Source organism: Agelaius phoeniceus, chromosome Z, assembly GCF_051311805.1.
Source record: "Agelaius phoeniceus isolate bAgePho1 chromosome Z, bAgePho1.hap1, whole genome shotgun sequence".
Classification (NCBI taxonomy): Eukaryota; Metazoa; Chordata; class Aves; order Passeriformes; family Icteridae; genus Agelaius; species Agelaius phoeniceus.
This window is the reverse complement of record NC_135303.1, coordinates 50097435-50115516: the sequence shown is the minus strand read 5'-3', so window position 1 is coordinate 50115516 and position 18082 is coordinate 50097435. Positions and strand designations below refer to the sequence as shown.

Genomic DNA, 18082 nt, shown 5'->3' with positions numbered 1-18082 from the left:
AAAACCTTAAAAAGGCAATACATTTCTTATGCTTATTTTCATAAATTTACCTCTGTGTTGCAGAGAATGGGGAGAGGAAATGCTTCAGTAACCAGCATGTGAACTCTCAGGAGTTCAGGATGGGTATAGCATCAGTCAGTAGGCTTTGCTCAAGATGGGGTGGCAGAGAACCTTTGTACCACTCTGCAAATGTATGTACTGTTGCTGAAATGGTTGTTACCTCTCAGGGAGGCTTCTTGTACCAGAAGGTTCCTGTGAAAGGGCGTTACTTTCCTGTGAGCTGTAAACAGGGGTGCAGCTGGTCATGGCTTGGCTGGGTCTGCTCTGCAGTAGAGAGCACTTCTGGAACTGAGGTTGTATTTTATTGCTGCTGTGTTTCTGAACAAAACCACTGAGTGCTGCCCCTCTACCCACTTGTTCAGGCACTCATCAGGGAGAATCAAATGCAGGCAAAAATGGCTTGGAAGGCAAGAGTCTGTGGTCAGTGGTCTGCTTATACAGGGGCACCTGGAAAACTCGTCCAAATGAGCTTTAAAGTGCATACATCAAGTCATATTGGATCATCACTTGTGGTTTTTTATTATTTTTAGCTATAAACCAGAGAGAATTAAGATGACATTTTTCTGAAGGTGTGTCCTCACCTAAGTGTAATGGAAGTACTTTAGATTCACACTTTGCATTAGTTAGCAAAAGTTTTGCAGTCTGTCCTTGCACCAGCAGCCCTAAAATGCCAGGAAAAGTTTCTAGCCCTAGCCAGGGGAAAGCAGATGCCCAGTCTGCAGTGTTGCTGTGGTATTACACATGGGATGTTACCCAGGGAGATGTCCGGTTGGGACTATATTCAAAGGAACAGATAAATTGTTGGAAAAGCAGAGACAAGACTGGGACTTGTGGGACTGGACATTGAGCAGTGGGGAAATGAGTGAATAGAGAGGTCCTCGGTGGAGACCTAAAAAAGGAGGGAGGAGCGTGAGGGCAGAGAACTTGGGGAGCACGATGTGTCTGATAAGGCTGGAGGAAAGCAGGGGAGAAGCACATGGTCATTTTTGGATCAGTGGGAGACTGGAAGTTGGGAAAGGGGGGAAACTGAGATGTGACTGACCCACAACAAGGGTGGAATGAGTGGAACGGAGAAGGAAGGTGGCCTTGTGGGAGAGGAAAAAAGGCTGTCGATACAGATGGTGTTGGGCAGCCCTACTTCCCCTGGGGTTAGCCAGCAAAGTGACTTCACTGACCACCCTCATCATCTTGTCCTCGCCTGCTTAGCCGCGCTGTTGCCATGCAGTGACCATGGCAACCCAAGTTTCTGACTGGCTGTCCTAGCTTGGTAGCTGTAATGATAGTGGTGGTGAGTATTGACAGAGAGGAGGGGCAGGCAAGCAGCTGTGGAGCACGGGAAGTTGCCTGAGTACAGTAATCGTCTTTGGCAGGTCAAGGGTGAACCGTGGCCTGCGGGAGTTGTACAATGCCCAAGGCTAGCAAAGTGGTGTTATAATAAACCCCAGATGTTTCCGCTATTTACAATGTATATGTTATGTTTAAACCTGAAAATGCATCCTAGGATCTGGTGGGTAGGGAAACAGTTATTAGCTGCTTGGAAATGACTTGCTGGTAATGTATCTGTTCCCCCTTGATATTAGCTGTTGCCTGTTTAAAATATAAATCTTCTAAGCAGAGACCCTCATGAGCAGCTTCTTTGCCAAACCAGTGGTTCCAGTCGGTGTCATGAGGAGCAGCACGGCTCTCCCTGACAGGTTCCTGTGGTGGGGGATCCTGGGCACGGCAGCCCCGAGAGCCACGCTCACAGCCGGCCTGCGTTGGTGTGGGAGAGGCACTGCTGTCAGGCAGGGGAGCCCAGCCAGCCACAGGTGTGCAGAGAGCACTGTTTAATTTCCCCAGACTAATTATTTTAGATCTGGGAGCCAGAACCCTTGAGTTATGTCATGGGCCAGAGCAGAACTTTGAATAAGCCTTTAAGAGAGGGATAGGATTTAGCTGATCAGGCTTTTATGCCGAAATTGCTTGTCTATAAGAGTAAATTAGTCAGCTAAACTGTTTGTTTGTGGCCAAATGGTTGCTTTGCACAGACCCTCCAGTTGATCAGTCCTACAGATGGTCCAGGCAAGGCACTCAAAATGCTAATATTTGAAATGAATGAGTTTAACTGTGGGAAGGCCAGGAGTGGAGGCTCCATTTTAGAGATGAATCATTCTGGGTGAATTATACCAAAGCCACACAAATTTGGAAGAGCCATTTTTGCTTCAATGTTTTATTGGATTTAACTAATCCAAGAAAAATGCATGCCTTCAGTAAATCCTTAGTAGTTCCTTACACACATCCCCTGCCTGCCCTTGCTTCTATATCCACCAGTCTGCACTGGCCACATTCATGCATCTTGTGGGCACTTGGGGTACAAAAGGACTTGTTTGGACCCCTCACCACAGGGTGTACTGAGACGAGTGGAAGAGAAGCTCTTTAAGATAGGTTGTGCAAAAACATTGCTAAAGATCAGTTTGCAAGGAAAATGGCCAGAAATTGAGTCCTCACCCAGATGCACCAGTGTTGTGCTATTTTGCCCAGGATACCTGGGATATGTAGGAGAGAGGAGTGGTCACATTACACAGCATTTGTCATGTCTGGATATGGGGTTTGGGTCTGCATAGAAATGAATCTTGGGGCCTGGGGAGAAAACAATGCTGATTTTGAGGTTTTGTTGCATTTTTCTCCCTTATTTTCTGTTCCTACTCCAAACAGCCCCATGCAGCTATTCCATCAAAAGTCTACTGTGACTTCTATTAAGGGCAATGCCTTTTCTTCCTGAGCTTTATTGTCCTCCCACATCTCATGTGCCTGCCTTAGAGTGATTTTCTTGAATGTTCGCCCTGATGGACAACTCCCTGCCTAGACATCCAGTTTTACAGTATTTCACATCACACCTCATAAGAAGGGGTGCAGTACAAGCTTTCTGCTAGGCAGAGTGCCTGCATGATGATGTGAAGGACCCTCTGTACCTTTCTCTGATTCACTTGGACTCAGTATTGTGGGTGAAAGACCATTCATGTCAGTGGTTTCTAACATGATACTACAGTTTAAAATGCAGTTAAGCCACGTCAGTCAATATGAATTCAATGCCTGGGGTGGCTGAGTGTAAAATGACCAGAGTTCTGTGAATTCACATCCCATCCTACTAACTAGCTTTCACACATGGAAAGTCAAATGTGTAGAAATGTTATTTGCCTGAGATCTTTTTTGATTATTAGACTTATCTGTTTTGGTGATTGCAGAAAAGTTTTTTCAGTGTTTTTCATCTAATTCAATGTGATGACCAAGTCACAGTGAAATTGCGGAACAAGAGTTAAAACAGAAAAAAAAAGAAGTATTTTTCTCTCTCAATCTGTGCCTAAAACTGAGGTGACTTTTTTTGGGATGTGATGACTCAAATGTAACTCATAAAGTCACTCCTAGTACTTACTTGTTTAGGGATCCTGTTGAGTCTGAATTCAAAACATTTTTTAATAAAATTTCTGCTTTTCTCCTCTCTCAGGGGTCTGGTAGATTCCCCTAATGCCAAGTCCTTGTCTTTTTCTGTATTTTGATCTTTATCTATCACTCTGCAGAATAATCAGTAAGATAACTAATGCATCAAAAATGTAAGAATTTATATATTGTTCTTGTAGACATAGAATATCCTCAGAACTTGGAAAACTTAGTTATCAAATTGAAATTAAGGGCTATGCCTAATTATGAATAAGGGTGTCATAAGAGTTAGAAGCCAGTGACAATTTTTCTCCTTTTTTTTTTTCCTTCTTTCTGGAGAAAGAATGATGTATAAAAAAAGAAAAAGATGGTTAAAACCTGTTGTTTAAATTCAGTGCTTCCTCTGATTAGTTAAAGAATGTTTTGACTGGGGAAACAAGCCATGAGGATAAACAGCTGTCAAACATCTCAGTACTGTCAAAACCAATGCCATCTCCTGAGCAGTGATAATATTAAGGAATGCAATTCAAAACTTTCTTTTTTTTTTAATCTACTGGGAAAGGCTAGGATGAAAATATTGTGAGAAAGAGGGTACCTGGCCCTGGAGCTATTTGCCTTTCTCAGTATGGAAACCTTGGCTTCCATGACTAGTCTGTGTTTGGTGCATGTTCAGTCAACCCTGGATGGGTCTGCAGAGGCTACAGATGGAGGTGCCTTGCACTGCCAGACGAGACAATCACTTTGTTGGTGATTTGCTGGATTTAGATCCTCTTCTATTCTCTCTCAACTTGTGTCAGAGTTGTTGCTGAGAATCCCTGAACACACAGTGTGTGCTCACATCCTCCATTGCAAATAGCTTGATTGTTGTATAGGCTTCATGAAAACACTTATTTGATGCTGCTTTTCCTCAGTCCTTGATCTGTTAGTTTACTACTGGAAATTCATGAAGCTCCTGGAAGAAGCAGTATGTAAAAAGATTAGACCTGGGAATAATGTCTTGCAAAGTCCAAAGCGTGCCTTAAATTCTTTCCAGAAACAGTGATTAAAATGGAAAAATATGGTAGACTCTCAGTGTAATTATACTGTTGGGGTTTTTTATCATGTTTTTCAGCCATTGGGTTTTATGACATCTTTCAGTAGCCAGATACATATTAGGAATCAGTTAATACTCTGAAAACAGAATGCTTATCATCTACAAAGTGTTTTGCTCTATTAATTGTTTCCATTTCCCCTAACAGTAATGGTGTCTGGCTTGGTTACTTCCTACACAGAATTCCCTTTGCAGCCAGAAGGGGGACTCAGGATATTAAATTTCAGCAGATGCGATGAACTTGTCCTTTATGTTCTTTTTTTTCTGAACATTGTTTTCTGATACTATTCTGATTCTTCCTTGACTTCTTCCATCAATCTTTTATGGCTGTCATTGTCATAGCTTTCATTATTATGTACTTAGCATTGTGGGACAAATTTTGCAGAAGGAAATACTGAAATGGGCATTTGGACATGTCTGGAATCAGGTTCCAGTCCATCAGGAAGTGGTTTGGTGTATCACTTCTTTGTTTATCACAGGAGTTTCGAGCCCATGTGTATATCTCCTCAGGGGTATATCTTTCCTTCAGTGTGTCAGTAGGATCCTGGACTGTAATTAATAAGGGTGTTTTATTGGCTGTTGTGATATCCAAGCATATGAGTGTGCGGGACCCAAGAGAGAGTCCTGGTCTGCTCTATGGATTTCAGACCATCGTCTAGCTCATGACAAAAGAGAATAAATGAGCATCTTTAAGCAGAGAAGTGCATGTTGTTTCATGTGCAGTGGAACAAGCTGTGAGAGAATAGCCAGAAGTTTAAAAAAAAATTACAAAACAAACCAAAAAGCCACCCAAAAATAACAACAACAAAACAACCTGTAGAAAAGACAAAGTGTGTTCATACGTTATTTTAGGTAAACAGCAGACTCAGTTTTGCACAGTAGCAAGGAGTGAATCCTACCTGCCATGAGGTTTCTTGTGAGACAGCTGCGTTATCTGTTGTCGTGTCACCTTGCTGGACTGAGTCTTACAGGAAACTTAATACACCTGCTAGTTCTCCTGCTGGGATTGCATAAGTTTCCCTCATAAACCCCTGTGTTTTGAAACCCTTTTAGGATCAAGGTTTTATCTCTGATTTTTATTGTGTAATATTAGTTTCATTCTCATGTCTTCTAGAAAATGTGGACAAAAGAGATGACTGACAACCCCCTAGAGTTCAGCACAGTTGGGGGGAAAGTTATGCATTCTAGCTGTTGTGTGCTATTTCCAGTGAAAATCTAGATTGTAATTTGACATCATACCATCTTTTTAGGATAATGTGGTTTTGTTTGGTTTATGAAAGACTGGTTTGTGGGGGATTTTTGTTTTGTTGTTGTGGGTTTGTTGGTTCGTTGCTCAGGGAATTGCATTTTTCTGCCTTTTTTTCCCCTCTTTTCTCTTTTTTCTCCTTTCTCTTTTTCCTGTCCTTTTTCCTTTTTCTCTTTATAATTTTTTCTTTTTTCCTTTGTATCTTTTTCATTTTTCCTTTTTCTCTTTTTCCTTTTTATTTTTTTCTCTTTTTTGCTTTTTTTAAATTAGTTAAAGAGAGGAAAGACTGGCACTGTGTAAGAATTGGTTTCAACACTATGCAGATAGTCCCTAAGAGAGATTTGAATCTGTTTTCATTCTTGATCTCATCTAGCTTAGGGAAGCATCCTTCCTGTGCCTGATAAGGAGCAGCCCCTTCTCTTAACAGATTTTGAAGTTATTTACTTCAGATAGCTTCAGAGAGGCACAGGGGCCACATGTGATGAGGCTGGAGAATTTATTTTATTTCTGGTTCTCCAAGAAGTATATAAGCAATCTGCCAGGCTGCTGCAGCATGACACCAACACCACAGGGTGAGAACCTTCTGGCTTTTCCTAACTTGGACTTTTTCCTGAGCAGTTGTCTCAGGGTACTCTTGTTTGAGATTTTCTATTCTGTTAATATAGTAAGGATTATGTAGATGGCTGCCTTCCTTGGAGCTTACCTGTCCAAACCTGTACAGAGCTGGCTTGAGGTCTGGCGTGAATCTGTGAAAGCAGCTTTGCTGCAAATTGGTTTGCAGTTATTCTGTGTGCTCTTCAGTAATTCCTCTGCAGTAAAAAAAGCACATTTTATGCTGCATGCTTTGTGTATGCAGTCCACATGATTTATGACTGAAGCTGGTGCCTTGGATAGGAAGTAAAAGCAAAGGAAAAGTTTCCTGTTGCACAAATTACAACAAACTGAAACTTCTAGTAGATAGGATACAGAACAGAGAAACCACAGAAGATGATATACAAAAATCTTCAGCTCAGTAGTAGAAAAATGATTATATTTTTATAATATAAGGCTATTTTCCCTGAGAATGAAATAAAATGGAAGCTAAGAAAGGTTTGGGACATTGCTCTGATTAGTCCTTTTGTGCAGAAGTTTATGATGACATTGATGTCTTTCTACCCTGGATGTTGAATGCATACAAGAGTGTTGGCACACAAAAGTCATTGTCATTAAAGTTAGATTTCTTAATGCTATTGAGGCAGAGAGAGCATTGCCTCTAGAAAGACCTGTTAGGACTAATTTAATCCAGAAGCTTATTGATTCAACTTAATTTATTAAGGAATTGATTTTATGTGAGTTTAATCATAGATCAGCTTTAAATCGGTTTAAATGTGTTCACAGTGAGACTTTGCATTGGTCTAAATATAATTGATTAATGTTTTAATTAGATCCCTGCAAATTTGGATATAGATAAGGTCTCTAAATTTTCTTTCAGTGAAACTGTAGCACATTCCTCCATCTTCTGGAGTGAAAGTCTAGCTGTAACGAATCAATGACAAAGCATTTTATTTTCACGGGGCCTGAATTTTACCTTAGTTCTGTGCTGGGCCTTCGGTTCTTATCATATAGTAAGTAAAGCCCTGGATACAGAAAATTGATTATATCAATTTTCTGGGTGTGATTTTATCCAAAACGGTAACACACAGAAACCACTAGTAAGTTTAAAAAAAGTAGTGGGGGAAGGAAGTTTTACTTGATTTACCATGTCTTTATTCTTTTTGCTAGCAGGCTGTTCAGAATTTATGTGGAATTTATTCTCCAGCTCCTTTTTAGCTAAAATTTACCATATAAATGCTGTTCTGCTGATGGAGACTCTAGATTGGGGAATAGCCTTGGCAAATGATACACATTGCTTACTGCCCTTGATATATTTGAGCTGGTCCACTAGGTTCACTGGTGGCTTCTACATAAGTAATATCATTGTTCTACAATAAAAGCTGTAATTCCTCCTTGACAGTAGCTACTGGTGGCCACTATCACAGGGGTTGGAGTGTTACATAATTAGCAACTGTTTGATGCATGTTTTAGTCTTTTTCAAGTACTCATCGATTTTGAGGCTGTTGAGAGATCTTGAGGAAAGGCTGAACTGGCAGCATGGGCTACATTGTTGTGGACAGATGCCCCAGGCTGGACTTGATGGCCTGGAGATCTGTGTCACAGTTTTTCTGTATTTGTGTGAAGGTTCCACTCCTGCTTGGATCACTTCCTACCATTCACACATATTTCCCAATATGCAATTCCAGCACCTACTGGTGCTGGAATATACTTTAAAAAGCCATATAGTTTTCCCAATATATTTTTTTGACTTTTACCTAGAGTCCAAAACCATTTCAGAGTGCATAATTTGTCTTGTCCCTCCTCCAGTGATTGCTGCACCACAGCATGTGTCTGCACGCTTTACTTATCACGTGGTTATGGATTTTTTGGAGGTTGGCCTTTAAAAGGATGTCTAATCTTGTATAATAATTTAGCCAATGGGGAGATTTCCAATTATGTATTTTTGCAAGCTGTTCCCAATTGCAAGTATTTAGCAGCATTTGTAAGAATTCTGTTCAAGTTCTCATTTGTCTGAAGATAGCATGTACATTTTCAAACAGTTGTGACACAAATGGTTCCTTTTCACTGCAGTTTCCATTTCTGATTTGCCATAGCTGCAGAGTATAAATTGCAGTTCAAGTATGTTGGAAGTAAATTATATTGAAGGGTACATGATGAAATCTCTCTGCCTACTGTGCAAGTCCATAATGTTAAATGCCATGTTTAAATTTTTGCTGAGCAGCTGGGTTTGAGTTCATGATTTTTTTTCTAATGCCCAGGTGTATCCAGTTCCCTGACTCCTGAAATGTGGCAAATGGCTTTCTGTCTCATTGGCTAAAGGGTTTGCACTCCTCCTGGTAACAAAAACAAGCAAACAAACAAAAAACCCACGAAAAAAACCAAAACAAAATTAAAAAAAAAAAAAAGGAAAAAAAAATTCCAACAGGTTATTCCAAGTGATGGCCACTTTGTCAGCTTCAGTGACCTGGACTAATTGTGCTGTGTCCCTGGGGAAAAGCACATCCTTTTGCTTTGGGTGTGTCACTTCTGGAATTGTCAGACCTCATGATTTTTCCTTTAGTGTGCGGGTACAAAAGCAGTCATATTTCAAATTGAGTAGAGGGCAGGGAACATTGAATTTTCAGTTGTTATATAGCTGGGGTGGGGCTGGCACGTCCTCTGCTCTGTGATCAACCCCAGAAGAAAATTATTAGAAAATCTTTGAGATTGCAGTAGAAGAACTACTGTTGCTTTCCAGTCTGTGCAGTCTTCTAGTACACAGATGTTTTTGTAGGCCTATATCTTTCTACAGCCTGTGCTGAATACCCACACAAATCCTAGAAAGGGAGTATTGCTAGGAGAGCTGACCACAAAGAATTTAAATGAGAGGAGGGGAAGGAAAGTGAACCATACCTACAGTGTTAAGTTTGACTTGTGCTTAAGCAAATCAATGTCTTGAAATTTTCAAAATTCTTCACACTGCTGTAAATATTTTACACAGCCAGTAATGCAACAGCAACTTCTACATTTTGATGTTCCAATTAATCTTGGTTTTCCCAAATTCATTTCTGTGATTTTATTTTCTTTCTGTTCATCTCAAGCAAGCCAGCAGACAGGTTTCAGCTTAGGTTTTCCACCTTCCCACTCCAAAATTTCAATATAGATGAGTGGTTCTTTGTGCAGAGGAACAAGGGTGGACAAATGAACCTCCTAAACTTCCAGTTGTGTCTTGGGATATCCAGACGTTTTCTCATCTAATTTGTGAAAAGTGTTGACCTCTGTGTGAACTTAGTGAGAGGGAGATTGTTTTGGTCTTTGGGGAGTCAGTTGTTTTGGGGAATTCCATTTTGTTTCTTCCTGTATGCTAATTATTCATTCCAGTGGTTATATCCCTAAACTCAGATTACTCATGTGTCCTTATTAGTGGTGGCAGTGACTAGCTCTGTGAACCCATACAGGAGAAGGTGATTAGTGGTGACCTGTTAAGGTAACCTTCATTCCACATTCTGGGTATTGCCTTCTGACCACCATTTCCATGGTATTTCACCTGTCTTGGCACTCCCTGCTCCCTGTGTTTTCTTATTTTTTAATAAGATATCCTTGTGGACAGCAGGTCCTTCTGGCTTTCTTGTTCAACATGGAAAACTATTTTAATACTGGGAAAGCTTAGGTGCATACAGTGGCCATAATATTGTCTGATGTTATTGAAATTCTGCTTGATGCAGGGTGTTTCTCCTATACATATATGATTGAGCTCTCACTGTTGGAGTAGGGACAATGTGCCATACTCAATGAGAAAGACCTCTGACCAGGGATGTAAAAATGTGCTGGCAGTGTTGCTGGATGTGTATTGTTACTACTTCTCTTAAGTCTTCCACAGCCTCAGGAGGAGGAGGAGGATTTTTAGACATGTGAAGGCCTGCCATGGGTAGATTTACACTGGGCAATTTATTGGCTGAGTCATGGTACAATTTGTCTGGGAAGTGGAACTATTGCAGAATCAGAAAATGCTACAAAGCCAAGAGAACAGTGTAAGCCAGAAGCAAAAATGGGCTTTGGTGACTAGGATCAGAAGAAAGCAATGACTCATGTCCTTTGCATGTGAGAATCCCAGCTTTGCTGGAACAATGTGAAGAGAAAGAGCATGGTGGACAAATGCTGAAAGGGTGGAGAAGCATCTGGGGCCTGAGATAAAAACACGAGTTACAAAATATAGTGCATAGGATTTGCAAAGCTTACAGGATTTGACACACAGAAATCTCTGTGTTTTCTGGTGATGTCAAAACAGGAGTAGAGCAGAGAATATGAAATGTGAGAGGGAGAGGAGGAGATGGCCACAGCAGTTTTGAGACCCTGAAGCCTGAGAGACTAAAGCTCTAAGGAAGCTATTTAAAAAAATAAATTCTACCAAAAGAGAAAAAAAAAAGGAAAAAAAAAAAAGGACTTGCTAAAGAACTGGATTTTCATCATTAGTGCATATAAATAGCTTCTGAATTTATACCATTTGTTTGGTTTTTTAATTCCCAACATTATCTTAGGGCATACCATTGTAGCTACACAAGTACCATAGCTGACTCCCAAAGTTTAAATTTTCCATGCTCCTCAGTCCAGTGGTCTGGTGAACCTTACAGCTCTGGCCATAAAGTGAACACTGAGACCCAGACAAATTAACAGTGTAGTTGCAGCCTTTGCTTTTAGGTGGTTCTATCAGCTGCACTGCCCTCTGTTTAATGAGTCACTGAATGACTTTTTTCAAGAAAAAGTAGATATTAGTGCTTAACATTCTTACGCTGGAGAGCAAACAAGAGAAGAGATATATGTATGGTATGGCAAACTGCCACATCATTCCTTCTTTCATCTCACTTCAAGGCACACAACCTGAGTCAAACTTTTTTTTAAATCTGCAATCCTGAAATTCAGCTCCTAAATCGAAAGTGGCTTCATGTGAAAAAAAATCAAAAAATACTGAGTACCTGCAAATCCCCTTGAAGTCCAAGGGACTTACCCTGCCCAGCATTTCTGTGTTTGGCTTACTTTAATTTTAGTGTTCAAGTAAAGATTCTGGAGTCCCCTTTTATGCACTTAGGTATGTAAAATATGGACCTGCAGATTCTTCCACGAGCTTTACAAGCTGTTTTCCCTGAATCACTTTTTGGATATCAACTATATTTGTTTTGCACTGTCCCACATTTTCAGTCTGTGTGATCAGGTTTTCGTATTGACAGTGTCTAACAGGATCATCAAAGCTTACCAGGGATGCAGCCAGTTGGAGTCAGCTGAAGCACTGAGAATCAGAGGAGAGAGTATTTAATGTGATCAGGCAGCGTGTTCCCGCAGACACGATCATCAGTAAATAAATTAGGTGTTGACCTTTAAATCATAATCTTTAGGTTAGACACTTGCTCACACCCAGCTTCCGTTGCAAAACCTACATTTTGCTTTGAACACAGTTCTCTGTCTCTGAGGAGGCCTAAGTTCAGAAACTGATATCTTGAGTGTCTACAGGAGAATGGAAAGCCTGTCATTATCATGTTACGCTGAATAAATGGATGCTCTCAGGCTTTCCTCCTGGACACGATACTTCTGGACATGCTGCTTTGTCACTACCATCCTTTTTCATTCTACTGGAGATGCTTTTTGCTTGTTGAGTGGAAGTAGGGGGGGAGGCGGGGGGGGGGGGGAGCGAGGCAGGAGAGGGACCTACTCTTTGTGCATAGTACTTCTTCCATGTGCCCGTTTTCAGTGTCCTGTTGAAAATCCTGCCTACCCAAGGCCATGTTATGAACTGGCCCATGATACTCTCATCAGCAGGGTATACTGGGCTTGTGACAGAGAGAATGCAGAGAAGATTAATGCAAGCTCCCAGAGCAGCTTCATGGCTAGGGGTAAATATCCATGAATACTAGTATGACACAGCATGCACTTGAAAGCATCTCATGCCAAATAACAAATATGTGTGGTAGAGATCTATGGATTTGTTGGTGCACCATTACTTTGACAGGACCAAGTGAGACTTCAGTACCATCATACCTAAACCTGGTTGTCAGATTAGCAGCTGTCTTTGTGACTGGCTTTTGGGAGTCGTTACTTTGATTTATAGAGGCATTTGCTGCTTCCATGCTGTTCCAGTGCTTAAAGAGCACAGCTATAGTGCTATTTCTCTCTATTACTCTTATTTCTTGGCTCCTGATCATGTTGCTAGCCATTCCTTTGGTACTCACCTTTATTTTGGCTTTTGCAATATCTGAAATTTCTGTAAAGATTTCATTTTAGCATCACTAGAAAGAATTATATTCTGTGGATGTTGGTTTTATGTGTAGTTCAAGATAAATATCAGGTTTGCATTTTTCTTTTTGATCTTGTCTGTGTAGACACAAGTATCAAATATCAAGACCCAGACCTGAAATGCATCTGACAGTATTTTCAAAATAATTCAGAATTTCCCATTAAGTAGCCAAATCATTTGTTTGGTTTCTCACTGAACACGAGTCCTTCAGCTGGTGTTCAGTTACTCTGGTATTTTGGAGAGCTGGGTGTTCTATCATTTCACACAGGGTTTTATCTTGTAGGTAATCTGTACCGAGACTCTTCCTGCAGAGATGTTGGCAGGAAATAGTCCCATTTTGAAAAGTGTTCGGAATTCAAATTGAGCTTCCATGTTGCCTGAGAGAGTAATAGGAGGATTAAAACCAAGAGAAGCAACACAAATTTTTGTGGGTTTTAATTGTTTATTTGTTTGTGGATTTTTGTTGCTGTGTGGCTTGGTGGTTTTGTTTATTTGTTTGGTTAGGGTTTGGGGGCCTTTGCAGGGAGGCTTTTTGTCTGAGTGGGAGCAGTGTACATTTTAAAGTGCAGCTTATATGTTTAGAAAACCTGGTCTGCTGATGGTAGGTCTGACCTTGATTATAATCTCATGTGCAAGGGGAGAAGGCTTTTGGAAATAATGTAATTTGTCCTGCATTACTTCCCTGCCTTGAGCATTATGCAGGAAAAAAAAAAAAAGAAAATTAAAAAATCAGAAAAGAAAAAAGGCAGTAAGTCTGAGGCCAAAGCAATGGATGTTATTGCTGTGGCTTCTATTAGCCCTCACCAAGCTGTTTGTCACAATTCTGTGCAGAAAACTCTGCACATGTGCCTACTGGCAAGCATGCCTAATACATTCCTGTGCTCAGGCCCCCAAAAGGCTTTGTGCCTTTCTAGGGAAAGAAAAGACAGGGAAATAAAAACAACCACTCATGGAATTTCAGCTGAGTGTAGTTGTGTGATAATATTTTGCAGGTTTCCTGTTTAATTTGTTCAATGTGTTGAGCTTCCATGCAGATTAACTATACAATCAAGCACTGAAACTGAGGAGATTGATGTTCTTTGCCAAACTCACAAGTCCAGGGAGAAGAAGTTATCTGCACTCATACATTATCAGTGAGTCTTTTGCAGAGAGAATATGGAAATTTGTGTTCCTTATCTGCAATGATATTATGCAGGCCAGCAGACATGAGTTTCTGAAAAAAATTGCTAACAAAATGACAGCTATTCAAGCCATGTTAATAAGGAAAGATCTAACACCTTGCTTGCTGTTGCCTGTTAAACCCTTCCAACTGTGTGTGGCTTTGCTGACACAACTGCTCTACTGCTTTGTGTTCTCTCGCTGTTATCACCCTTGCTGCTTTCTTAGAAAGTCTGTCAAAGCAGGGGAGGTTCATGGGTCACAGAGAAACATCCTGACTGGGTAGTGTGAGAAGCCTGGGTGCCTTTCTGTGTGCCTAATTGACTCTTAAATGTGAGGCCCTACCGCATTTTGGCAAAAGGAATACAGATAAAGTAGATGCCCAACCCGATCTTTAATTCAAGCAGTTCCTCTTTCTGGGTACTTCCACACTTAGTTTATGCAGATTCTCTTCAGGATTTGTCTGTTCTTGGTTGCTCCCTTGTCATTCTGTGATGAATGGCATGTGTAACACCTCTGCTGGTGCCATACCAGAGCTGCTCACAAAGGCACTGCCCAAATAGTGACCTGTAGGAAATGCTGTGAGGCTCCCTTCCATTTTCATTTTAACTGAGTCCTTGTGTCCCCGATGGCACTTCAACATGTAGGAAATGCAGAAAGTGTTTTTGTCGCCCTTCCTGCCTCATTCCTGCCTGCCATGGGCAGTCTCACACAGTGGGCAGAAACCTCGCCGGCGGCAGGAGCGGTCCTCCTGCGTGACAGGCATAGGAAGGAGAAGAGGAAGGGAGCCAAGCTGGCAGGAGATGCTGAGGGGACAAAGGGGGAAGGGGTGAAGAGGCAAGGGGAGGGTGGTATCAGGACGAGCCATGTCTAGTTGTAATTATAAGCATTTTTGTCTCTTCTAAAAGCATTTTTGCCCTGCAGACAAAGTTCTGTCTTGCCAGCACCATAGAATTGGCACAGACTGTGATGAAACTCAACTACCTCTTGCAACAGTTGAAGCTGTAGCTGATCTTGATCCAAGTGTACAATGCTGTAGTTTTATCAGCACAAGCTTTCTCATATGCCTGGCAGGTCTGATTAACTTTTGCAAAACTGTAACTGAAAGGAAACAAACATCGTGTAAATGAAAAGAATAAAAAAAGCCTCCAAGAAACAATCTCTTTTCTGTCATGTCTTTGAACAGCTTTTACTGTTTTCCCTGGAGAGCCTGCATGCTTGGACAGCGAGTTACTGTGAATTAGTGAGGGTCACTGCCATTGATTAAATCCTCTTTTATGTTTCCCGGTAACTCCTGAATTATGGCAAGAGTTGAGCATATTAATTTAACGCTTTTCTTTTTTTTCACTGACAGCTCTGATGGAGGAAAAAATCTGCAAGTCATTTTGAGCAGATAATACTGAATTAAAATAAAAATCAGGAACAAAATGGCATCTCTCTTTTATTCCGAGTTTCACATTGCTATGTTGAAAGAACAGGCAATAACTAGTTGAAGTCCTTAGCACAAAAATTTTCATCCTTGCAATTGTGGTGATGCTTTTAATTTATGCAAGATACAGTCTAGGACTATTACAAGTGAAAGATGGTAAAATAAGGAATAATGCCTTTGTATTTCAAACCTCTGCATCTCCTTTTCCTACATAGTGACAAAAGACTATAAATTTAACTCTTCAATGACAGAATGAAGCTATTAGCACAAGCCTCAGTAGTAAGGCTCTTACATAATGCTAATTATTTTTCTTGGAAATTTTAAACATTATTAACCTAAAATTTTATGTTCAGACAATATTTACATGTGTTCTTATATAAATGTATATATATATATACAAACACACACTTATAAAAGTGTATGTATTTATTTAAACATATTGGTTTCAGGATGGTGAGTATGGTGTGTAGGCACTTGTTTTTCTGAAATCAAAAGTTGTTTTCATAGCATTTTGAGAACACACTGAAATTTCCAAAATTATTCAGGACAGTGGGAGAAAATGGAAAGCAACATATGAGAAGATTTTCTTGTCATGAAATGCTGGGCCTTTACCTGATCCATCCCAGTGGAACACTGACAGATGTGCCTACCTTGTGTGTACCACATCCTTGGATGCCATTGCTAGAGAAGTCTCTCTCTCAGACATTTTGTTGATGTCTAGAACACTTCCTGCCAGAAACTTGTCCACACCAGCAGAGGTTCATGGAAAAAGTTGTCACCTTCCTGTTAATCAGGAGTTTTTTAATTATGGAAGGCTTGTCCATTTTCTGTCTTCTGCTGGTGTCACAGCAGGTATCAGCTCATTTGGTCAGTCACTGGAGACTACATTTTCCCAAACACCACCGTTTATGCTGCTCTGGGCTCAGTTTCCAGGAAATTAAAAGTTTCCCTGTGCTTTCCTGGGGTGAGAAAGGCTGCCCCTTACATGTGTGATAGGCCATGCTGCTGCCTTCAGCAGTCACCCACTTACTGGACATGTGCATATCAGTCCTTTATTTAGGCTTCTCATAATTATGGTTATGATGGTGCTACTTGTTTTTTGTCTTATTGGAATAATAATTAGGGGCAACTGATGTCAGTAAGTCTCCACAAATATACAAGGAGCAGATACCAAAACATAATCAAGAGTGTCCAGTTTTCTTAGGACATTTTCTTGCACAGGGCTCTGTCGGAGACCCTTTGGTGTCTCTTTAAGTCTGCATGTTATGGAGAATTATTTGACCAAAGTGGCCATTTGTGTCCTTGGACAATATTACAGCTATTCAAGGAACAAAATGACCTGCAGCTGGAGGCACTGCATGGCCATAGTGACTCCCTGGAGGTTCAGGCAGGGCACAGCTGAGCAAGGGGCTCATTAGGGGCTATCACCCACCAGCTGACCAGCTGCAGTACCCCATATTAGCCCTCCCCAGTTGTGTAGGAAAGGTGTTATGTTAAGCCTCAGGGGAAGCAAGGTCAGGTATAGGTAGGTGTTTTACCTATGCACTGGAGCACAGTAGTGGCTGACTTACACCTAATGCACGGGGGTCAGATGAAGGGTAGCATCTCACAGAAGGACTGCATCTTCTTGTGAAGCCTCTCCTCAAAGACCAGTAGCCACGTGGAATTTTAGAGGTCTATAACTTAGAAAGTCTGAAATGGTTGGAGGTTTACACATAGAAGAAACATTATTGCTACGACATGGTAGAAATTGAGATGCTTCAGCTGGAACCCTACAGTGTGTTGGCTGAGCCTTTTCAATGCAGTGTCCCCTTCTGGGTCCAAAATACCCTTAATTGATATTGATTCTGTTGATGGGCTTCCAGGCCTGTTGTCTTTTGCCTCAGGGAAAGGATATGGCCAAGCTGAGGTTTGAGGTAGGTGTATAATGTGGGTTGTAATGTTTGGCTGGAGCAAAAGCCTTTCCCTGACATGAGGGAGGCTGTAGAGCTTATATTTATGCTTTTAACTCCCTGTCAGATCAGTTGCACCTGGAGCCTTTGGGTATCCCTAATTCATAGCAATTCAAATTAGTAAACCAGCAAGGTACCCTCCCTTTGTCTTTCTGTGTTACCAGTCAGAGATGCCTGCCACAGTGTGCTGTCTTGTGCCTAGGTGCACACAATCAAATAATGCTGTTAGTGCTCCATGCTATATTCAGAGGCAGTTTGGTTCTCGCTGTGGCTTGCGAGTTGTAAGACTGTCATAGGACTGTCATATCTCCAAAGCATCAAAGTGGGCTGCCATTAAATGTGCCCTTATGCTTTAAGGACAATACAGATTCTTGTTTTTCAGGGGTTTTTGCTGAAGCATTGCTAGTCTGGTTGGGGTTTCACTGTCCATGGTTTGCCTAGCTCAACTTGAGTAAGCGTTTTCCCTTTTGAGGATGGCTTAATCACCACCACATTCTTTTATTTCTTTAGCGGTGCCCCTCAAATTGAAGGAAATGAAAAACCAAGAGGCTGCTGTGGGTCAGAAGCTAGTGCTAAGGTGTGAAACCACTTCAGAGTATCCTGCGCTCAGATTCAAATGGTTAAAGAATGGGAAGGAAATAACCAAAAAAAACAGACCGGATAATATCAAGATCCCAAAAAAACAAAAGTAAGTACAAAATAATATCTTTCAAGTGGGGCTGGGAGGGCTGGGAAGTGATGTTCACCAGAATGTAAGCATTGAGGTTGTTAAATGCAGTAACACAAAGCTGAAAGCTATGAGTTACAGAGGAAGAAAATCTAAGAAAGCAGAAACCAGTATTATTGTTCCTGAAAGTATGAATGAAGTGTG

At 41.0% G+C, this 18082-nt stretch overlaps 1 protein-coding gene across 8 annotated transcripts in view; it reads left to right on the top strand.

Annotated features, from left to right (window-relative positions):
* The window catches only part of NRG1 (neuregulin 1), a 452794-nt gene that overhangs the window by 290098 nt on the left and 144614 nt on the right, over nt 1–18082 (top strand). For all 8 annotated transcript variants that reach the window (XM_077172305.1, XM_077172301.1, XM_077172306.1 and 5 more), the window contains one exon: nt 17722–17899. In XM_077172305.1, the coding sequence (XP_077028420.1) occupies nt 17722–17899 (178 nt within the window). The remainder of the gene's footprint in view (nt 1–17721; nt 17900–18082) is intronic.